Here is a 24,447-nt window from a genome sequence, read left to right as displayed (position 1 = left end):
TTGATTTTAAGCCTTTTATATGAGAATGGCACTGACAGCGCTTCTGAAAAAGGTCACCTCTAAAACTGCTGATTCTAAAGAGTTTAGAGTTGCATGCCCACCTGTAAGACCAGACTTTTTACTTCTAAAAAAACAAGTCACTCAGATCTATCCTTAAAAACAATTGCAGAAATTCAGCAACCCAGATCAGTTGTTAATTCAAAAAAGTGACAGACAAGTGTTACAGAGACATTAGTATTTATTTCAATACATGTGTACTACAAAAACATGTTTCTGCACACATAACCATTGACCATTTCACAGTGGCAGCCTCGATTGCTTTATTTGATGTACACTCAAGCTTAAAGAGTAAGATTTACATTTTGGAGGCTTAATATGCTAAACTGACACAAACATTTGTCTTCATTTAAAGACAAAAAAAAACATTTGACAAACAAATGCATAATATTGTGGTGTATGCACGGCTCAGTAAAAAGCTCTTACAGTGAAGATGGGGGATGGACATAAAGTTGAGGTTATATAGCTATAGCTTTAGGGGCACAATATGCCCGAATCCAATCCCTAAACATCACTCACCTTTTATAAGTGTGTGAAAACCTACATTAGAGCAAAGATTTAGACCTTGTGCAGGGCTTAAGGGTTTTAGTTGAGATACACAAGCAAGTGTCGTCTGCTACATAAGTGCAGGGTCACTGAAAGACACGGTCACACCAAAGTCCTCCTTGTAGATGTCCCAGGTTTTGGACTTACGTGGGTTGTCCAGTTCCTCCCTTGACAGATAGAGCCTGTTTTGGGACCAAAGCATTATAGATTGCATTCAAGCAGCAGTCCATATGATTTTTTCGTTTTACATTGAAAGCAGTAATGTTACTAAACTGAGAGGGGACAAAATATCAAAATATTCTAATTAATGAATTAAGTGGCCTGGCATTTTTATATATAAAATCTAAAACCAGAGTGGTCTGGTAGGTAAACAAAGCCAGTGTCTGCTTCTGAGGACAATGGACAGCAAAAACCTCACCTGTTGTTCTCTACAAATGAAGTGTTGAACCAGAAATAGAAAGGATAGTCCTCATACCCCTTTGGAAGACCCTGGGCATAGAGAACAATAGAGAAAAAACATTTTGCCAAACAACTGGAAAAAACGATCCATAAAATCATTCTTACGTTACAATAGATTGGGAACTTACAGCCCTGGATTCAAACATGACCTTAACATCACCACAAACCACTGGCCCTTCCTGAAAGCTGATCACCACGGCATTGTTTTCAGTATCTGGGAACAGCTGGTAAAATATGAGAACACAGTATATGAGCGAACAGTAAAATAAACACAAAGGAACAAAAGACAAACATCTGAAAGACCTTTCCCAACAATTACAATGTGATTTATGTTTTTAGTGGGCTGCTACTGTCTTTAAAGGTTCAATATTATGAGCTTATTGAATATTTAAAAGTTGTTCTTTAGTACATATTTAAAATATGATTTGGGGTTAAGATGATACCGATTCACAAACGCTTTCACTAGTGTATGTATGTACAAAATCTTTTAATAGTGTATGTAAGGCTGTTTTTTCACACTATAGTTTGTTTGCTCTGGTCCAAGTCAGGTAATTAATTGATTCTCTTGGAGCATTTCCCTCATGGTTTGTTGTTTTAACAGAGGATACAATTCAAGCTCACCAAAATGAGTCACAACAATCTTTGTAATCTCTTTGGTTGTTGGTCAGAGCTGTCTTGGCTGGGAGCAAGAAAGTAAACAGATTTCTGTGCAGTTTAACATGGAACACCAGCAGAGGTGGCATGTGTTCATTTGACTGACTCCACATCTTAAAACTGACAGAGTATGCTTGACAGATGGGTTGGATCAAGGTCAGATCATGTTCACATCACAAACCAACCAATTCAGAGTTCAGACCAACAGTTCTCAGCAGTCTCATTGCAGTTGTGATTACTGTACTCATCCATGTCCAAACAAACAGCACTACACGTAAATATGAACAGTTTATTTTGACAAATAAAAAAAGTAGGTGTGAAATCACCCTAAACTACTAAATCATTTAGGGGTTGTGGGATTAGCCCACTTCACATGTCTGTTCTGGATATGCCATATAGCTCTGGTTTTAATTAGGAAACCACTGTGTTTAAGGTTCACAGTTTTTCACTTTTTTGTACTGAAACTACTCTTGTCATTTGACTATGAGGAAGTAAACACAGTTTTATACTGTAGAAAACCTTTAAAAGTTAGCTTACCCTACAGTTCGTCTGCGTGGCACAGACACACTGGAACACCTGCTCTCTTTTCACTATGATCCGCACCTTCAGATCACTGCCATTGCCCTTTCCCACACCTGCACAACAAACACAGCAATGCCCAGGAGCATTAAATTACATAACCAATATACATAACAGTGCAGTCACTCTGAAAGGAGCAGACTGACTGCAGATTTTAATTGGAACTACACAGGAAACAGCCCTTAAACATACACTGCCCCCCAAAAGTACTTGATAAGTCAGTCTCATTTCTTTATTTCTGCTTTAGACTGAAAACAAATTGGGTTTGACATTAAAAGATGAATAGGAGACAAAAGGTCAAAAATTCAGCTTTTGTCCGAACTTACCAATTTGTCTTCAATATTCATCTTTAAATTATATTTTTGTTACACCAAAATGTTTTCACTAGAGCAGAAGAAAAAAAATCAATTGGCCTCAGTGTTTCAATACTTTTGTAGGAGAGTGCAGACATACAGCTCTGGAAAAAAAAAAAACACTTAAAAATCTCATTGAAAACCTCTGGAATATAATCAAGAGGAAGATGGATAATCTCAAGCCATCAAACCAAACTGAACTGCTTGAATTTTTGCACCAGGAATGGCATAAACTTATCCAAAAGCAGTGTGTAAGACTGGTGGAGGAGAACATGCAAAGATGCATGAAAACCATTTTTTTCCCCAGAGCTGTATGTTTAACTACTTGGTCTCAGTCTTCAACTGAGCACAGCAGAAACTAAAGGAGCAGTTCTGACACACTGAATATATACATACACATTCACCCCACCCTCAGGAGAAATACAGTACCTGCGCACTCTCAAACTAAACGCTGTCAATCAACCATGTACACACCATCGTACCCGTGCGCCCTGTTGCAACAGAAAAAAACAGTTCTCAAGCTGACTTGATTCGAAATGCTCAAGGGCCCTTATCAAATATTACATTACAAACACATTTTCTTTTAACTTAAATTCAGCTGGTCAGCCATTGTGTGTTTGTTTCTTTAGTCTGGCACCCCTGCCGTCTATGACGGCATACGTCATAGATACGTAAGAAGAAGAAGAAGAGGACAGCCGGGCATAAGCATAAACAGTGTACAATATGAAAAATAAAGCGTCTACTGTCGAAATTTACTAAACCTCATGCGATTATTAAAAGATCTTAAAATTGTACAACATTCTACATCTATATTTGGTACAAAATATATTTGGCTCATTGTTAAACGGGTTACCAGAGTAACCACTCGACAACCACCTTAAAGACCCTAGCAACCATCTGGAATACAACTGCACAGAAATCAGCTAGGAACACAACACAGTAGCCATGTAGCAGCACCTTAGCAGGAAGTGGGAACCATTTCAGCAGTGAATATTATTAGTACTGTATCTTTAACATTGAATTCCATTTAATTAACTGTGTCCTGTGTCCATGGTTTGGTTTCCCAAACAGAGATTAAGCCTTTCATTTGTAGCAGAGATGGAGAGACAATAAAAACAGAAAGACAGTAAAATTAATCAAAATCTTGATTAAATACTTTTGCTAGTTTTAGTTTCCTCACTGTTTCCCCTGATTGTTGCAGTCACCAGGACAGTCATGTGTGAACTGTATACCTAAAGTCTTACACACCTGCCTAAAACAACTCTCTCAAACAGAATTGCTTTAGGTTTCTTCAGGTTTATGACCCCCCGTGTAACACTTCTCTATAAAAAGTACAGAAGTACAAACTGTAGCTATGCAACAAACCTTTTTCTGCTTTTATGGAGAGTAAAATATTGGTCACACAATTCAAGTCAAGTCAATTCGGAAGCAAATCTATTTGAGACAACTAACTGCAGTTAGAAGTGACTGCATATTGAGTGTCCAGCAGATTTTGGCTGGATCACCCACGGAGTTAAGCTGCAGAGCAAACTTCAGACACCCAACATAAACCCTATTGTGAAGCGATTAGCTTTATCTATGGAGTAATGCATTTTTTCTTCATGACATCAGGAAAATACAGTATTCTTTGCTTAAATGACTCAGGTGGGAGCAGCTAATCATTTTACGTATTGCATTCCCCATCGAAAACATGTGATAAGAATATTATAACCAACTTACAATAAATACAGAAATACAGTAACATGTTCATAACAAACAGCTCTGGAAAAAAATAAAGAGACCACTTTAGTTTCTGAATCAAGTTTCTCAGATTTTGCAATTTATAGGTATATGTTTAAGTAAAATGAATATTGCTGTTTTATTTCATAAACTATGGACAACATTTCTCCCAAATTCCAAATAAAAATATTTTAATTTAGAGCATTTATTTGCAGAAAATTATAAACAGCTGAAATACCAAAAAAAGATGCAGTTCAGCTTTGTTTGTTGTTTGATGGCTTGTGATCATCCATCTTCCTCTTGGTTATATTCAATTTGGTAAAAATTGGTAAAATCAAAGAAATTGATCATTTTTAAGTGGTCTCTATTTTTTTCAGAGCTGTTTGTAGGCAACAGGCTATGCTACACAATCACTTGCCTTAAGGTGAGAGAAGCTCTGCACCTCTGAGGAGTCATGTGGTTCACCTTCTGAATTTGATGGCAATGACATTCCCTCAAACTGGCAGTGTAGTTCAACATGTCACTGAGAACACAATAACACAAAGTTCAATATGTGAATAAGAGCTTAGGTTCTCTGCCCAAACCCAACCCAAGGTCTGACCTGGCTCGAGATTTCCCACCACTTTCCTCAGGTTCCTCGGGCTAAAGAAAATAATATAGTTATAAGTTATTTTCATTTTATATAAAGCTATGAATCAAAATATAGCAGAAACAAATCAAACTGTTTTTAAAAAAAGTTGCACAAGTGCAAAGTGCACACTGTCCATATTACGCACTTCACCTGCCGCTGCGCTTTCCTCCAAATGTGCTGGCTCCTTGGCAATGCTGCATCAGCAGCAGCTCGAAAAGAAGCGGTGGCTGACTTCACATGTATCGGAGAAAGAGTGTGCTAGTCTTCATCCTCCTGGTGTGTTGGGGCATTACTAGTGATAGGGGGAGTCCTAACGAGTGGGTTGGCTGTGTAAATTGGGGAGAAAATGGGAAAAAAATATAAATAAAATTATAAAAGAATTTATTTTCTTTTCTTAAACCATGTTATATTATACTAGATTAGAGGAAAGTCATTCAGACATTGTTGTAGCCTAATGTTTAGGCCTTTGGATCATTGTTTGCATTGTTCATGTTATAATCTTTTGGAGATCTGTTCCTAATAATTAATAATATTTTTCTTAAATAATAGGTCTTATTCATTCTTCACTCATTCTAAACAGAACGAAAATGTTTTTTAAAAGCTCAGTTTTAATGCTCTACTTACTCAAAAAATGTCAGGTTTAATTCGGGCTTTGGCTCAAAATGACAGTGTATGGGGCAGGTTGGGTCGAGCTCTAATGTGAATCCTTATACTGCATTCCATCTGAACTAGGAATTCAGAACTGGAAATTTCCAAGTTCTAAGTAGAACATTTCAACTGGAATAAACCCACAAGTTCAGAACGCAAGATGGCTGCACCAAACATCAACAGTAGTAAAAGCAGTAGTATTTTACGTTTCATTAGCACGTCTAGCTGTTCATGTTTCCATTGTGTGTGTGAATGTGCGTCTGGTATCGCTGACAATGCAAAAAATTATAAACTGGGACATATAATGTGGGACATTTTTTGGTTACATTTGCTATAAAACACTGGTACATGATTAATAATTAAGTTGTAGTAAACATGAAAGTCTTTAGCTTATTTTATAATTCCCTCTGGAAAAAAAGAAAACAAGGGTAAAATATGTATACACATGTAGATTACAAATAGTGTTAACCTATAAATTTAAATTATTTTCTGTGCCTTTTCTATGCTTTCGCAGCACATTTTAATGACCATAGCGTGTTTAAAACATCAGAGTAGACAAGAATGTATATCAAAACTGATTATAGTAGGCCTATATTTACATTAAATATATTTAAATAAAAAAAAAACAACATTTATTTAAGCAATGCTAAGACACAATCTTCAATAATAAAATGTGTCAAATTCTGAGCGCTCCATAATGTAGGGCTAAATTACTTCACTCTGCACTGATGTATTAATCAGCTCAGGCCCATTTTAAACACTGATAAACATTTCTAATGTTTAACCTGTAAACAGTATGTCACACTTTCATCAAACATGATATAGAATCTTCTGTTTAAAACTTTGAACAGAATCAATTTTTAAATAAACTAATTTGGCATATATCTGGCTGTCAGGGAATATGTTTAGGTTGTGTCTATATTGTGTAGATTCTTTATTTTTTTAACAGCTTTTAAATGCATCTGTTTAAATGTTGCCTTCTTGTCACCATTACTGGTAATTTACTTGCATATATAACCAATATGCTTCCCAAAGAGTGGAAGAGAGCAAGAGCTTAATTACAGCCTAAACACCTAGATTTTTCTCTGTGAATTTACAGTTATATTCCATCTGAAACTCCAATCCAAGTTATCAAATTATTTTTTAAATAGCTTTTCTCAGTCGATAAACAGAGTCGATAAACGGAGTCGATAAACAGAGTCAATAAATGGAAACACAAAGATCACAAAGAGTAAATTTGACTTTGACTTTGTTTTTTTTTTTGTTTTTTTTTTCCAAAACTTATCCAGGCCTGAAAATGACTATTTTCAAGTTCCTTGACTTTTCCAGGTTTTTCATGATCTAACTTACTGCAGAGATTGTAAACTCTGTAATGATCGGGATGCTTTGTGTCCAGTTTCCTAAATACAGCAAATTGTAACATTGTTACATAAAAATCTGTTTAAATCAATAATTCAGCTAAAATAATTGCCTTCTACAGACTTTTCAGTTTTATTTTATTTTCTTAATTGTTAAGCTTACTTTTATGGGATTTCTGTAGAGTGCCTGCTTTCCAGGTGAGGGAAAAGACACGGCAACAAACATTATTAACTATTGGATCCCAAACCAAAAGCAGAAAATCTAGATTCAAATAAGATTACATAATTAGGTAAAGCATCCCAACCTGTGACATAGGACGATCTGAAGAGTACTAGTCTTCTTCTTTAAGGAAAACCTGGAAGTAGCCTGGCCCAAGCTGATTTTATACTTTAAAATGAACTGGCAACATGGCATACCAATCCATAATGCACAATTTTTTTTATGTAAAGCTGATGTTCTAGTGTGATTTTGAAGGACTTTTTCATCTTGGGCCAGACCAAATACACATGATCTGAAGAGTACTAGTCTTCTACCTTAAGGAAAACCTGGAAATAGCCTGGCCCAAGCTGATTTTAGACTGCACAATTAATTGGCAACATGGCAGCACAAAAAAAATATTATTTAAAGCTGATATTCCAGTATGATTTTGGACTTTTTTTTAAGACCAAATACTCATGAGATGAAGAGTTCTGGTATTCTCAAAATCAATGCTTTATATTCATTATTTCTGTGCAAAATGGCTTTCATGTCATGTTGCCAATTCATTTTAAAGGATAAAATCAGCTCGGGCCAGGCTAATTCCAGGTTTTCCTTAAAGTAGATGACTAGTACTCTTCAGATCATGTGTATTTGGTCTGGCCCAAGATGAAAAATTCCTTCAAAATCACACTAGAACATCAGCTTTACATAAAAAAATTGTGCATTATGGATCGGTATGCTATGTTGCCAGTTCATTTTAAAGTATAAAATCAGCTTGGGCCAGGCTAATTCCAGGTTTTCCTTAAAGTAGAAGACTAGTACTCTTCAGATCATGTGTATTTGCTCTGGCCCAAGATTAAAAAGTCCTTCAAAATCACACTAGAACATCAGCTTTAAATTAAACTTTTTTGTGCCTTATGGATCGGTATGCCATGTTGCCAGTTAATTTTAAAGTATAAAATCAGCTTGGGCCAGGCTATTTCCAGGCTTTCCTTAAAGTAGAAGACTAGTACTCTTTAGATCATGTGTATTTGGTCTGGCCCAATATGAAAAAGTCTATCAAAATCACACTGGAACATCAGCTTTACACAAAAAAAAAAATTGTGCATTATGGCTCGTTATACCATGTTGCCAGTTCATTTTAAAGTATGAAATCAGCTTGGGCCAGGCTAGTGCTGGACGATATGGCCAAAATTCATATCACGATATATTCCTTAATTTCGGTCGATACGATATAATTCCGATATCGATATAAATACTTAGAAGGCCTCAGAAAACTGCTAAGAATCCCTGCAATGGGTGGGTGATATGGCCCTAAAATAATATCACAATATTTCATGGTATTATCGCGATAACGATACTCTTGGCGATATGACAAAAAAACAAAAAACTTTTTTATTATTGTATACGATATGATATTGCACACCTTTAAGATATTAAAAAAAAAACAATAATTTTAGCAGATTTATAACAGAAGTCAATAATTGAGAATTACATGATACTAATAATAATAATGCACTCCAAATATCTCCATATATCCAGTATTAAAGTAAAATAAATGACACTTTACAGATATAATCTGTCTCTAGTAAATATTTAATAGGAAATTAGAAATGTGTGAGTTTTTCTTTTGCTTAAAACAGCAAAAAAATTAGTACCCTGATGTGATAATTAGGGATGAGTGATGTGGCACGATCTTTCAGAGTATAATATCGTGATATATGATATGGCACACCCCTAGTACCTACTACTGTCTACTTAATTTAAGTCTTAGAAACCTCCTTTCACGAAAACATTATAATACTTAAGAAATAAACAATAGTCAAGATAAATCAATGCTCAATTTTATTTGCATATAGCAAAATAAAAACATGACCTCCCTATCAAACATAAGCCAATATAACTATTACCAATAAAAAATAACTTAAAATTAGGATAGAAGCAGAGCTTCTTAGTCTTTTGTAAACAAATTTAACAGATCAAAACAAAAAGTGTTCCAACTAGGATAAAGAACACAAGAAGCCTTTATACACATAAAAGCAACAAAATTTCCCCGTCAAATAAACAAACCTATAGGCTTTATCAACTATAAATAACTTAGTTACAATATAAGCTACAAAAGTGCTTCAGCCAAAATACAACTCTTTATGAACATAAAAGGAACATGATATCCCCGTCAAATAAACAAACCTAAAGGATTCATAAACTTTAAATAACTTAAATAACTTACAACATAAGCTATAAAAGTGCTTCAGCCAGTATAAGGAAAATATTGTATGTAGTGGAACTGATTGAGGTGGTGGAACAGATTAGATGTTTTAACGTTACCGCTGCTGGTCGGCTCCACTCTCCGGCACAATTTGCAGCAAACTGAAGTTTAGCAGACCTTCCGAGAGTCGAACCAAATCCTCACCACTGAATTAGACCTCCTTCCTTCAATTGATCACTTGTGGAAGCGGCAGGGGCATTCATTTTGCATCAAAAATGTCCCGCGCTGGGAGCCAAGAGGACCCGCGGCTGACAAAGAGGACCCGCAACTGGCCGCTGACCGAGCGGACCCGTGGGCGGACCGAGCGAACCAGAGGCGGACCGAGCGGACCCGTAGGCGGACCGAGCGAACCCGTAGGCGGACCCGAGGCTAGGCTAGGCTCGGTTCCTTACCGTTCCACTCCAGCGCGGAACATTTCAGATGCAAACCGAGCCTACCTTAACCTTGGATCCGCTCGTCCCGGCTCCGTTTGGCTCCAGCGCGAGGCATTTTAGATGCGTAGCGGACCCGAGCCTAGCCTAGCCTAGCCAAATCTAGCCTAGCCTAGCCTATCTGGCTACGTGCCTATGTGATTACGTCATCACGCACAGAGATAGTCCAGCTACGGAAGCTGATTGTGTTCATCTGCGGCGAGCTGACGCCAGTAAATCGCATGTCCGTGACAGATCTGTAAATAATACATATCGATATACCACAAAAATGATATCACCGTTATTGAAACATTTCTTATCGCGATAAATACCGATATCGAATTATTGTCCAGGCCTAGGCCAGGCTAATTCCAGGTTTTTCTTAAAGTAGAAGACTAGTACTCTTCAGATCATGTGTATTTGGTCTGGCCCAAGATGAAAAAGTCCTTCAAAATCACACTAGAACATCAGCTTTACATAAAAACAATTGTGCATTATGGATCGGTATTCCATGTTGCCAGTTAATTTTAAAGTATAAAATCAGCTCGGGCCAGGCTAATTCCAGGTTTTCCTTAAAGTAGAAGACTAGTACTCTTTAGATCATGTGTATTTGGTCTGGCCCAAGATGACAAAGTCCTTCAAAATCACACTGGAACATCAGCTTTACATAAAACATTGTGCATTATGGCTCATTATACCATGTTGCCAGTTCATTTTAAAGTATAAAATCAGCTCGGGCCAGGCTAATTCCAGGTTTTCCTTAAAGTAGAAGACTAGTACCCTTCAGATCATGTGTATTTGGTCTGGCCCAAGATGAAAAAGTCTTTCAAAATCACACTAGAACATCAGCTTTACATTAAAAAAAACTGCATTATGGATCGGTATGCTATGTTGCCAGTTCATTTTAAAGTATAAAATCAGCTTGGGCCAGGCTAATTCCAGGTTTTTCTTAAAGTAGAAGTCTAGTACTCTTCAGATCATGTGTATTTGGTCTGGCACAACATGAAAAGGTTCTTCAAAATCACACTAGAACATCAGCTTTATATTCAATTTTTTTGTGCATTATGGATCGTTATTCCATGTTGCCAGTTCATTTTAAAGTATAAAATCAGCTTGGGCCAGGCTAATTCCAGGTTTTCCTTAAAGTAGAAGACTAGTACTCTTCAGATCATGTGTATTTGTTCTGGCGCAAGATTAAAAAGTCCTTCAAAATCACACTAGAACATCAGCTTTATATTCAATTTTTTTGTGCCTTATGGATCGTTATTCCATGTTGCCAGTTCATTTTAAAGTATAAAATCAGCTCGGGCCAGGCTAATTCCAGGTTTTCCTTTAAGCAGAAGACTAGTACTCTTCAGATCATGTGTATTTGGTCTGGCCCAAGATGAAAAAGTCCTTCAAAATCACACTAGAACATCAGCTTTACATAAAAACAATTGTGCATTATGGATCGGTATGCTATGTTGCCAGTTCATTTTAAAGTATAAAATCAGCTCGGGCCAGGCTAATTCCAGGTTTTCCTTTAAGAAGAAGACTAGTACTCTTCAGACCATGTGTATTTGGTCTGGCCCAATATTAAAAAGTCCTTCAAAATCACACTAGAACATCAGCTTCATATTCAATTTTTTTGTGCATTATGGATCGTTATTCCATGTTGCCAGTTCATTTTGAAGTATAAAATCAGCTTGGGTCAGGCTAATTCCAGGTTTTTCTTAAAGTAGAAGACTAGTACTCTTCAGATCATGTGTATTTGGTCTGGCCCAAGATGAAAAAGTCCTTCAAAATCACACTAAAACATCAGCTTTAAATTAAACTTTTTTGTGCCTTATGGATCGGTATGCCATGTTGCCAGTTAATTTTAAAGTATTAAATCAGCTTGGGCCAGGCTATTTCCAGGCTTTCCTTAAAGTAGAAGACTAGTACTCTTCAGATCATGTGTATTTGGTCTGGCCCAATATGAAAAAGTCTTTCAAAATCACACTGGAACATCAGCTTTACATAAAACATTGTGCATTATGGCTCATTATACCATGTTGTCAGTTCATTTTAAAGTATAAAATCAGCTTGGGCCAGGCTATTTCCAGGTTTTCCTTAAAGTAGAAGACTAGTACCCTTCAGATCATGTGTATTTGGTCTGGCCCAAGATGAAAAATTCCTTCAAAATCACACTAGAACATCAGCTTTACATAAAAAAAATTGTGCATTATGGATCGGTATGCTATGTTGCCAGTTCATTTTAAAGTATAAAATCAGCTCGGGCCAGGCTAATTCCAGGTTTTCCTTAAAGTAGAAGACTAGTACTCTTCAGATCATGTGTATTTGTTCTGGCCCAAGATTAAAAAGTCCTTCAAAATCACACTAGAACATCAGCTTTATATTCAATTTTTTTGTGCATTATGGATCGGTATTCCATGTTGCCAGTTCATTTTAAAGTATAAAATCAGCTCGGGCCAGGCTATTTCCAGGCTTTCCTTAAAGTAGAAGACTAGTACTCTTCAGATCATGTGTATTTGGTCTGGCCCAAGATTAAAAAGTCCTTCAAAATCACACTAGAACATCAGCTTTAAATTAAACTTTTTTGTGCCTTATGGATCGGTATGCCATGTTGCCAGTTAATTTTAAAGTATAAAATCAGCTTGGGCCAGGCTAATTCCAGGTTTTCCTTAAAGAAGAAGACTAGTACTCTTCAGATCATGTGTATTTGGTCTGGCCCAAGATGAAAAAGTCCTTCAAAATCACACTGGAACATCAGCTTTACATAAAAAAATTGTGCTTTATGGATCGGTATTCCATGTTGCCAGTTCATTTTAAAGTATAAAATCAGCTTGGGCCAGGCTAATTCCAGGTTTTCCTTAAAGTAGAAGACTAGTACTCTTCAGATCATGTGTATTTGTTCTGGCCCAAGATTAAAAAGTCCTTCAAAATCACACTAGAACATCAGCTTTATATTCAATTTTTTTGTGCCTTATGGATCGTTATTCCATGTTGCCAGTTCATTTTAAAGTATAAAATCAGCTCGGGCCAGGCTAATTCCAGGTTTTCCTTTAAGAAGAAGACTAGTACTCTTCAGATCATGTGTATTTGGTCTGGCCCAAGATGAAAAAGTCCTTCAAAATCACACTAGAACATCAGCTTTACATAAAAAAAATGTGCATTATGGATTGGTATGCTATGTTGCCAGTTCATTTTAAACTGCATGAGGGGGGGTTGTGGCGGATGGGGGGGGGGGGGTTGGGCGTGGGGGGGGGTCGAACGAACCCTTCGATCCCCCCTGGCTACGGGCCTGGTATGAGATTTGTAAGTTGAAAAGCGTTTTCATTGGCTAAAAGTGTTGTCACAATTCATACACAATACATACACATGGACACACACACACACACACACACACACACACACACTAAAGAAAAAATGGGAATGGGTACCCCGCATATATTTGTGTTTTCTTTCATTTTTCTAATTAATAACTCTAAACCTATATTGGCTGTCAAAGAGGTTTGTTGAGTGTGGGCCCACAATAAGTATGTTTGATAATTAATATAAGTCTGGGTAATATATGCAACTGCAGGGGGTAGTATAAATACCTATTTTCTTTTTTATACAAATTATTTTGTTTTGTTCACTTTATATACCGGTTCTGTTATTTGAAAAGTCTCATTTGAATAGCTAGATTGAGAGAACTCCAGTATGTCCTGGGTTTTGCTGGAGGTAAAATAAATATACCAGCTACAGTTAAAGTAATTTCTGTTGTTTACTTTTTATTTCTAATATAAGCTGTGTTTTATCTATTACAGAGTCACATATTGGACAGTTTAAGTTGTATATACCAGTCACACAAGTTACGTATAATTCTGGCAGAGGTAAGGTTTTAGAGTTCAACGTGATAACATTTAGCAGTAATGAATTCCATATTATATAAACATAGTCTAACAGCTCATTAATTATGATTATAGAGCACGTACCCACCTAACTCATGTAGCATAGCCTAGAGTTTAGGGGCGCTACATATTTACTACAGAATATGTAACAGAGGCCAGTTTTGAAAAGCCCATTCATTTTCCTCATAGGGAAAAAAAACACTTGACGCAGGACTGCAGTGGTCTATTGAAAGTGTGGGAACAGCATGTGCTGAGTCTGTTCCAACACCAGGGGGCAGTGTTCTCCAGGATTAGTACTGCTGGATAAAATCAAACCCAGCCTGTCTGAGAGATACTGTCGATTTGGTCAGTCATGATAACTATGATTGTTTGGATGATGCACACGGACCCAGAAATAACAGCAATAATCAATATTAAGTACATCCTTTTAAGGCAATTAACTTTTAATAATGAATATTCAGATACTGGAATTATTTAAAATGTATTTATTTATTATTTATATAATAAAAAAAATCTTAATGAATAAATCACACAAAAAAACACTTTTTAAAACAACGCTGCTGACATACTGGCTTAATCTTGTTATTGGGCTCTCATCAAAAAAATTTATTAGTCAATAATAGTCGACAATAAGTCGATAATATAATTATGTAATCATGACGAGCAACTTTTGTCTTTTTAACTTCATAAAAATAGAAGAAAAAAGACGACAGAAGACTGGTCGGTTTATTTTGATTTTTATTTATTGCAATAAAGATGTACAAAGTATTGGTAACCTTAAATGTTAAAATGTTAGAAAAAAAGCATATTTGTGACAATTAACAGTACAGTATATCAAAACATTCCTCATCCAGCCAAATCAGTTCGATCCATCCTTTATGCTTGAGCAGTTGTTAAACTCAACCACTTGTCAACATAGCTTTTCTTTAAAAGGCATATAAAAGATAGAAATGTACAGAGAGAAGGAGGAACAAAAGTTTTTAAAGTAATCAAAAATGAAACAAAAAAAAATAATCAACATGCAATTTAAAAACAAGAAGTTAGAGAAAACTCTACGGCTAAAATAAATATTTCTTTTCTCCTTAGTAATTTGCCATTGTTATTATTATTATTCCACTCCCTTAATTTATCTGGTTAGACTAGAAGATATTTACAGGTTAGTAAAGAAATACAGTGTGAACTGGAGTCGAGAGCAGTGAGGCTGACTTTACTTTTCCTCATTATCATCATCATCATCACGACTCCTGGCTCTGATGGAGTGGAAGGAACTAGGCTTTGGCTACACATGAGCAGAAAATGTTGAAAAAAGAAAAAAAAGAAAAGAAAAAAGGCATGACCATGAGTGAAAAAATAAAACACACACAGTTGATCTGTTTGGTCTCAACACAGAATACAGCACAGCGTTTAGAGGCACATCAGTCAGCAGTACCTCATCAACCCATGGTGTATACAAGTAGCTTCTGATGCCACAGCTAAACACTTATGTGTAGCTATACACTGATGAATAATGCACACTTACTTACAAACACACATTGTGGTCTTTACACATATTTATAGCAAATTATCTTGACATCCAAATATGTCTCCCAATTTTGACTATATATAATATATATATGATGGTTAATTTCTTAATTTAGTTTTAATTTTTTTTGTTTTTTTGTAGTCGTTAGGGGATTTAAGGTCTATACAGCCACACACACACACACACACACTCATGCGCGCACACGCACGCACGCACACACCTTAAAACAAGTAAGACTGTACCATATGAAGTCAAAAGAGCTTCACAATGCCCACTGTCTTGAAAAAAAAAAAAAGTAAACTACGTGTCACACACTAAAGTACAAAGTCCTTTTACACACTAGAGTAGAATATATATTTTTATATATATATATATATATATATATATATATATATATATATATATTTAGCAAGAGAAAGAGAGCTATAAATATGAATATATTCATTCAAATGTTCATGGCATATTTTTCACATTGGTGATTGGTGATAAACGTGAAACTGGAGATGCAGTCGTGTGGGTACTGGTTACTACACAGTCTGACAACACACATCACAGCATTAAGCTTGCATTTGGGCCACTTTCGATGTAACAAAGCTGAAACGCAAAAAAAAAGAAGAAAAAAAAGGAATTTTAAAAATTGAGTGTGATGAAAGGACACAAAAGAACAACAAAACGGAGCATTGCCTCTTTTCAGAATTAGTGTCTACATTCAAGCAACCTTTCGTTAAAGCAACGTCACATTTCACACAATGAACAGTAGAGCGAGTGCAGAAAGGAGGCAAACTTGTGCACAAATCTAAACCAGTTCATGGTAGAATTTTACTGTAAGGCAATCTGAGTCATTTCATTCTTAGTTCTAATATGACACTGGCAAGAAATGGAATCAACTCTTCACATTAACCTGGTCAATATCGTCAAGTTCAGCTGCATAAAACCTTTCCACCTTCCACAAGACCACCAACCCACTAAACGCGCATCATTATCTTCATCTTCATCATCACTGATTAGGACTGGAAAAAGCACTGCAGGCGGAAAAGATCCAATCCTGAGTTCTGGGATAAGTGACTTTCTTAAAATACCATCGTTTAAGTGGGAAACGAGTAGCACTCATCTCATTTAACCTGCATAGAGGTATATATACTGTGATTATATATATATATATATATATATATATATATATATATATATATATATATATATATATATATATATATATATATATATATACACACATACATACATACACATCCCATTCGATACATGTGAACAAACAAACCAACCAACCAAACAAACAACATTCTCAGTTCTGGCTTCAGTCAACACTCCCAAGACATCCTGTCTGTAATAATCTGTGGCGTGGTCTTTATTTTCATTATTATTAACAGCAGCTGCAATACCTGAACAGGCCTTTAGAATTACACTGCACAAGACAAGGAAGCCCCTAAGTTGTACACGCAAATATGCAGGAAAAAAAAGCAGCTACTCTGTAAAAGTCCAACACACGGGAACAAAGACAGGAATGTTGCTTCACGTTGGTTCAAGTCACTGTTGACATAGTTTACTTTGTAGCTACAACTGGATTTCTTAATCAATAAAAAGTGGTCCACGACTACTACAGATTGGAGAGAGTTTAGTTTTAATGAAATACACACGGATTCATGAAATGAAAAAACATTGCGACTGATGTTACATTCAGTTTTCTGCATCTATTAATTCTCTATAATCTGCGTTTACCCGCTAATCAATCAGACAACCAGCCAGTATGGCTTATAAGAGAGAGAAGTTAAAGTCAACAATCATTACTTTCACTTTTAAGGCAAATTCATCCTCTGTAGTAAGACCTGCAGGCTTGTGGAATTCCGAAAAAAAAGAAAAGAAAAAAATTCAAGAGGTCACATCATATTTGGTTGATTGTTCTTTGTGTATCCATCGTTTAATAGCAGCTTTGATGTGCCACTCTTTTGAGACACCTTTTCTATATTTAACATTTAAAATAAGAACCTTCCAGCACATCTTTAAACCATAGGCTGTTGCTCTGCACTCAAGTCATAATCAAGTAATGCAGCATTCTGTTCGGACTGCCCTTCAACCCTGTACATTAGAATTCATTCACCCTCCAACTCTGATTACCGTAACATCCAGGAGAAGTGGAGGAGTATACTGTACTAGGAACACTAAAATCCCTTCACAGTTTAAAGGAAGACTGAAACCTGGAAAAGAAAGAGAGACAGGGCAAAAGATGACAGGGGAAAAATTTAACCTCACCGGAAAAAAAAGAAGCTTTTTTTATGCTCAAAAGTGGAAATGTTTCCCAACGCCCTTCCACTCGCATAAAAAATCCTAAAATCTTGAGTATACCTAAAACCCAATTTAAAAATAGTCTACTACAGCTACGTTCATTTGAGCATCAATCATGGCAATGTTTAATAATTTAATTTGATTGAACTGGAAGGCACATCTATAAGGCTATAAAAGGTGTTGCAAAGCATTCTGCATGGTTTTCTCCCGAGTGAGGAAAAGGAAAACAGGATGATTATTGCTGCTTCGAAGAGCAAATAAAAAAAAAAAATCAAGAAAAAAAAAGTGGAGATCCACAATTTCATTGTGACAAACATAATAATGATAATGATAATCAGAACAGCAATGTGTACTTCATGCTCAGATGCCTGTGATCCAAAGAAAACAGTGACCAATAAATTACTGAGCACGTTTCTCATCTTGTCCTCTATTGTCCGGAATATTCCAGAAGTATACCCTGTACACTCACAACTTCGGCATCCGTGGAGTGTCACATGGCAGGGGTCACTGAGCTACAGAAACCAAAAGCTTCTCAAGAGAACGTGCTCCTAGTCTCTCTTGACCATCACCATCATTACTATCCTAGTGGTCACAGGTGGTCTACCTTCATGTGTTGGTGTGTGCACGTTTGTGTTTAGTGTCGGCATATCAGCGAGGTGTGCTTCACGAGGGGGGCGGTGATCGTCAATTCGCTTAGGAGTAGAATGTGAGGACGCTCTGGTGGTTGCCACGAACAAGGAGGATGGGTGGAAGGTCCTTGGACAGGGTGTCCAACCAGGACATGTAGAGGGCACTGGATACGGCCCCCTTTCTTGCCAAGGGCATACTCCTGTTGGACAGGAAGACAACAAGCACATTAGGCTTCAGTTTAAATGTTTATTAAGATTATTATAAAGATTGTACCTTTTTACATATAGACCCTGCCAGAGGGAATCTCAGTAGATTGCACTTCTATCTGAAACCCGTAAAGAACTTAAGGAGGTCCTTTTTGCATCTTGTTTAGCATAGAATCTGCTTGTGTAAATAAAGGGAGCAATTATTAACAATTTTTTTAAAAAACAAATTTCAAATTTTTTCCCCCTTAAAAATAAAATCCCTTTGATAGCTCAACAAAAAAAAATCACAACCAGGAATGATTGAAAAATATCAAGATTATTTTTATTAGTGCTGGGCGATATTATAAAAATAATTGAGAACAAAGGTAAGCCTTCAGAAAGCTTCAGTGTTTCTTGGCACAGACTATGTTTATACCTGTATGTTTATACCCGTACTTAGTATGTGGACTGTATTCTGATGAGTTTTGTAACCACTTCTAGGTGCATTTTTAAAAATTTGAATATCGTTGAAAAGTTACTTAAATAACTTACTTTAGTAATTCAGTTTAAAATGTTGAATTCATAATTTACAGGTGCTGGTCAACGAATTAGAATAATTTGAAATAGTGCAATCATGAAATTCTTTGAATGCATTTTTTGTGCAGAAAGCAAATCAGGTGTTCACCGCACCTGTCCTACTCGTTAGACTAATCACAGAACTCGTTACCTGGAAAAAAATTTGCTCAGCTGAGCTTTCCAAAAGGCCCATTTAGGCCATTTAACTGACACTGTTGTTTTATTGAATTAGAATAATGGAGAAACCGTTTCATTGAATTAGAATAATTTTTATTATAATTACAATCATCACTTTCTCAGTATTTTGTGGCTGCCGCCTTGGCTTGTATGACTGCCTGAAGTCTTCGCGGCATCGATTTGACCAGCTTGTCGCAAGTTTCCGCACTCACAGCTTCCCAGGCAGTGGCGATGTTCTGCTTCAGTTGGTCCAGCGTAGTAGGCTTTCTGTCGCGAATTTTTCGCTTGACGATGGCCCAAAGGTTTTCAATGACATTGAGGTCAGGCGAGTTGGCCGGCCATGCCAAAACTTCAAGCTGTTTTTTAGTGAACCAATCTTTGGTCGACTTTGCCGCATGAGCCGGTGCAAGATCCTGTTGAAATATGAAGTCTTCTTCGCCGAACTGTTCCTCAACAGTCGGAATCAGGAACGTTTCCAGAACATCTTGATATACGGCAGCATTGACAGTCTTCTCGAGGAAGCAGAGTTTCCCTACACCTCGAGCGGACATGCATCCCCGGACCATAACGCTCTGGGGAAACTTGACGGATCTTTTCACGCACTCGTGGTTGTAGGTTTCGCCACCACGACGCCAGACACGAGGACCTTGGTCACCGAAGGAGATGCAGAAGCATGATTCGTCACTGAAGACCACTTTCTGCCAGTCTTCAGCAGTCCACTCGCCGTGTTCTTTGGCCCACTTCAGCCGTTTCTCCATTTGTTTCTTGTTCAGCATCGGTTTTACTGCTGGAACGAGAGATTTGAAGCAGAGTTCGCGCAGACGACGGTAAGTGGTTGATCTGGAGACGTCAGCGCCGGTCTGCTTGTTCCACAAGTCGGTGAGCTCGGAAGTGGACTTGAACCGGTTGCTGACTGCGATCTTTCTCAGCTGCTTGTTGTCGCGAGCAGAAGTTTTTCGGACGCCGGAACAGTTGGTGCGCTTGCTGCAGTTTTTCTTGAGAGCTTTACAGACGGAAGACTGGCTGATGCCGAGCTGCTCAGCAATTTTAGTTTGGGTCAAGCCTTGTTGGCGAAGGGCTTGAATTTGAGCCACTATTCCGGTTGAGAGGTCACGCTGCTTACCCATGATTGATTTTACAACTTAGAAATTCTACTCAACCCTGACTTTATACTGCACAGTGAACACTCTTCACAGAAAACAAAAATTCGAGCATTTATTCTAATTCAATGAAACGGTTTCTCCATTATTCTAATTCAATAAAACAACAGTGTCACAGTTAAATGGCCTAAATGGGCCTTTTGGAAAGCTCAGCTGAGCAAATTTTTTTCCAGGTAACGAGTTCTGTGATTAGTCTAACGAGTAGGACAGGTGCGGTGAACACCTGATTTGCTTTCTGCACAAAAAATGCATTCAAAGAATTTCATGATTGCACTATTTCAAATTATTCTAATTCGTTGACCAGCACCTGTATAGATTAGAAAGAGTGATCCATTTTAAGCGTTTTTTTATTGTTGACTATGGCTCACAGCCAATGAAAACCACATTAGTTAGATTTCAATACAGAAAAAAAAGTACTAATTGGTACCTTTGGCAGTATGCCAAGTCCTGCTGGAAAAAGAATTTCTAAAATCTAAAATAAGACAAATCTAATTTATGTCAGCTGAGATGGAGAACATAGTAAATAATGATTTATTAACTAGATCACATTCTGACCAAATATTTGTGGATATCCTTTCTGAGACACTTTTTTGATTGTGCATTGGTTGGACTCATTGATGTGCAATTACACAGAACTTGTTTATCCTCTTCTGTTGTCAGTACAGGGACTAAACAGGGAGCAGATGACTATGAAAGTACTGGCATCATGCCTAATTCCAGGCGTGAGCATTGAGACATATCCTGACCCCACTAACTCTTGTTGCTGCAATAATGCAATAAAATCCTCACAAGCACACTCCAAAATCTAGAAAAAAAAGCCTTTGCTAGAGAGTAGAGATTGTTACTTAAAAAGGATACATTTTATTAATACCGTTAATTTTAGAAGAAACAATAGCTGTGTCTAGAAATATAGGCTAAAACGGCAGAAAAGCTTCCCAATTTTAGAGACCACCATAATTAAACTTAATGTCCTTTAAGAAATTAATGAGCCCACAGGCTTCAAACTGCAACTGCAACAGGCAGAACCCCATTAGACCTGTTCCAAGGACCCGCCCTACATCAACCATAGCCTGAGCTTTGGAACACTGCTAATGAATGACCAGGTGTCCCAATACTTTTGTCCATATAGTGTGTGAACAACTGAGCATAGTAACTGGTAGCATGGTAACTGCTAATACATGCAGTGCACCTGTGAAAAAACATCTATACTTGTCGTTGTTTCCAAGCCAACAGTTTAACAGCACTGAAAGGTGGTCGCACAGAATGAGTCAGAGAAAGTGCCAGCAGGAATATTATTAATACAAATATATACATATTAATGCAGCTCCTGACACTGGCAAGGTGTCTCGAGCTACTTTGCCAATATTCTCATTTATTGTAACCTTTAAACCTGATATAGGTAGAGCATTACCTTTCTGTGCTTATTAAATAACACAGTAGCACTAAAGCAGAAGCAGCTACTATCTCCAGCTGTTTAATATGAATTCATAATGTTATGAATCATGAAATAATAACCACTGTAGAAACTATGATGCTAAATGAAAGCACAGTGTGCTGTGTTTTGCCTAAAGGCCTTAGCTGCTGTCTAAGGTTACCTTGCAATACTGCTTATTCACTTACAGCCCTCACTGACAGAAATAAGACCCCTCTCCTCACACACTCACACACAACAAAAAAGGAAGATGCTGCGTGCACACACACACACACACAGATACAAACACACAGTTGTTGATGGAATCTTTTAATCCACAGCAAATCTACTTACATGACAATGAGGTTGGCTGTGCTTGAGTGCTCCTTTAACAGCTCGTTCAGTCTGATTTGACGATTACTCTGCAACACACACATACACACGCGTGCGCACACACACACACACACAACAGGTTAATATGAAACACTAGTGTCAGGTTACAAGATAACCTCATCTGTTGTTGAACACAGGCAGCCCCATTTTCCAAAGCACACACACTGCATCTGCTTATTCCAACTCCCCTCAACCACCCACAGTCCAGTTTCATCTCATTTAATGAGGGTAATTATAATTCTATTCTTATTTCAAAAGATCTTTGTCCAGCTGTGAAAGCTGATACAGAACAGATGACAAAACATATTTGATTAAATGCAGTATATTTACACTACCTTTATTGGGCCATGTGAAACCCATTTGGAATTTAAGGGGGTTATTTAATTATTTATTTACTTTTTTTCTTTATGCATATCACCTACAAATACACAGACAACAGCAAAAAAAACATTTATTGAAATGAATACAATAGAAAAAAGTACAAGTGAATCTGATTTTGATTGTCATTTTCTGGCAGTGTGCCTTTATGTTTATTTTGTGGAATAATGGTGTAGGAGGATTACAAATCTAATATTTCTAATTGGCTATTTTTTAGTCACACACTGAATCAGGAAAAAAAAGCATAAAGTAGGAGAAATATAACTAGTTTTAGTTTTAGGTATGAAAGTATTTTGTGTTACTTTGGTGATTAATCTGCGTTTTATTTGCCACCCAACTGATTATCCACTAAAGTGACATGAGACAAAAGCATGTCGGCACATTTAGTAAGAGCTGATGTTAAAGGATATATTCAGTTTTTGCATTTGCATGAACTAAAATACAAGGAGGTTATATTTGAATTGCGTTAAATATAAAAGCTGTTGTAAGGTTGAAGGGGGCTGTTTACTATCCGGAAAAAAATGATAATTTAAAAACGAAATGTAAATGAAACAATTGCTTGTGCATCAATTTAAAATGATGATGCCTGCTTACGAATAAAAAAGTTGTTATGTAAGAACTAAAAATCTAAATCATAATTGAGGGTCGCTCATATATTTAAAGAATACTGAGATTTGTTTTTGTACAATACTGCTTTGTCCTACTACGTTGGAAGCCCATTAGCTGTATTTTTAAATAGGGAATGTGTAAAGCTTTACTGTCATAAAGCTACCTAGAAGTCTAGGTTACACACTGAAGAGAATCAGGCTTGAAATGTAATCTATTCGAGTTTCGCTGGATTGTGGGAGGGAGGTAGTCTGTTCACCTTGGCCTTGTAGAGCTCCAGCTCATTGTCTGTGATCCTCCAGGGCTCGTCTGCCTTCAGTTTTTCTGCTGCCTCCTGTTCCATATCGTCTTCTCGCAGCTTATAAGGCTCAATCATCTTGGCAAAAGCTGCCAAACTGAAAACACACACAACCATACAGTTTACAAAATTACTAAAATATATACAGAGCCTGAAGACAGAAAACAGAGCAACAACAAATAATGAAGGATGTGTTTAGTAGATGTCTAGATTGTCCTTTCTAGATTGTCATCAAAAAGATAAAAGTTATTTAAATACATTTCACAGCAGCACCAGGCATATAAACCACAAAATCAGTCAATTAGTGGTTGACACCAGCAAACTGCACAGTTATAAAGATGCTTCCATGAAATTACTGACCGTGATCTCTACTGCTCACATGAGAGCAAGTGAGATAAAAGGCAGTGGTAGCCCTCATCCTCTCATACCTCTCAGACTTGGGTTTTGTGTTGATGTCTCCCAGGACGGTGATATCAGAGAAATCTATCCTGAACTTGCTGAGCAATGTGGCCATTCTGAAAAGAAAAGAACAAAAGAACAAAGGGAGGGGGGGGGGGGGGGGTGTTAGTGAAGATCTACTAAGCCACTCAGATATGAAACTCATCCAAGGGCAGCATTCAAAGCCATTCTGGTGCCACTCTAATGCTAGAAAAAGCACCTGACATTGAAAAGAACTGATGTGGCGGGTACCTGTGGATTTAAGGCTACAGACTGTTAAAATTATCTATGGATTTGAGATATGCCAGCCACATGGGTGCTTTGGAATAGTCATTTCCTCAGGGCTTGTCTTCAAAGGCAACAACTTCAAAGAACAATAAAACACATCAGCAACAGCTGGATAAAGCAGCAGCGAGGTGGTGCTTTTATTTGAAGTGCTCAAAAAAAACGACAGGTTTTACTGCTCAATTTGAGCCATCAGGTCTTAAGGGAATGATCACGTCCTCAATGGAATTATCATATTGGGTTGATTTCGAAAATAAATGATCTATTTGACAAACAAATGGCTTCTTTTAGATTGAGTTGCTGAGTCATGTCCAGGAAGATAAGACCATTAGT

At 37.0% G+C, this 24,447-nt stretch overlaps 1 protein-coding gene and 1 long non-coding RNA gene across 8 annotated transcripts in view; both read right to left on the bottom strand.

The window, feature by feature from the left end:
• Positions 1–220: 220 nt before the first annotated feature.
• LOC125784911 (uncharacterized) lies at positions 221–10,242 on the bottom strand. Of its 5 annotated transcripts, none has more exons than XR_007427527.1 (8): positions 9,532–10,242; positions 5,144–5,324; positions 4,969–5,009; positions 3,078–3,139; positions 2,254–2,351; positions 1,191–1,286; positions 1,022–1,092; positions 221–785 (listed from the first exon to the last, which is right to left on the bottom strand). It is a non-coding gene; the product is annotated as an uncharacterized LOC125784911 (long non-coding RNA). The 5 variants fall into 5 exon arrangements; XR_007427526.1 differs by lacking the exon at positions 9,532–10,242 and adding an exon at positions 5,623–5,886; XR_007427524.1 differs by lacking the exon at positions 9,532–10,242 and having other exon boundaries at positions 5,144–5,886.
• Positions 10,243–14,478: 4,236 nt separating this feature from the next.
• slc12a2 (solute carrier family 12 member 2) overlaps positions 14,479–24,447 on the bottom strand; it is a 56,150-nt gene continuing 46,181 nt past the window's right edge. For 2 of the 3 annotated variants that reach the window (XM_007252440.4, XM_007252441.4), the window contains 4 exons: positions 23,820–23,906; positions 23,353–23,488; positions 22,071–22,138; positions 14,479–18,406 (listed from right to left, as the gene is read on the bottom strand). In XM_007252440.4, the coding sequence (XP_007252502.3) occupies positions 18,271–18,406; positions 22,071–22,138; positions 23,353–23,488; positions 23,820–23,906 (427 nt within the window). In that variant the 3' untranslated portion in view covers positions 14,479–18,270. Of the gene's footprint in view, positions 18,407–22,070; positions 22,139–23,352; positions 23,489–23,751; positions 23,907–24,447 lie in introns of those variants that run through there. The other variant, XR_007427422.1, reaches the window with a different exon arrangement.

The sequence above is a fragment of the Astyanax mexicanus genome, chromosome 20, assembly GCF_023375975.1.
Source record: "Astyanax mexicanus isolate ESR-SI-001 chromosome 20, AstMex3_surface, whole genome shotgun sequence".
In the NCBI taxonomy this organism is placed as follows: domain Eukaryota; kingdom Metazoa; phylum Chordata; class Actinopteri; order Characiformes; family Acestrorhamphidae; genus Astyanax; species Astyanax mexicanus.
The sequence above is the reverse complement of the archived record's forward strand: the minus strand, read 5'-3'. Positions and strand labels throughout refer to the sequence as shown.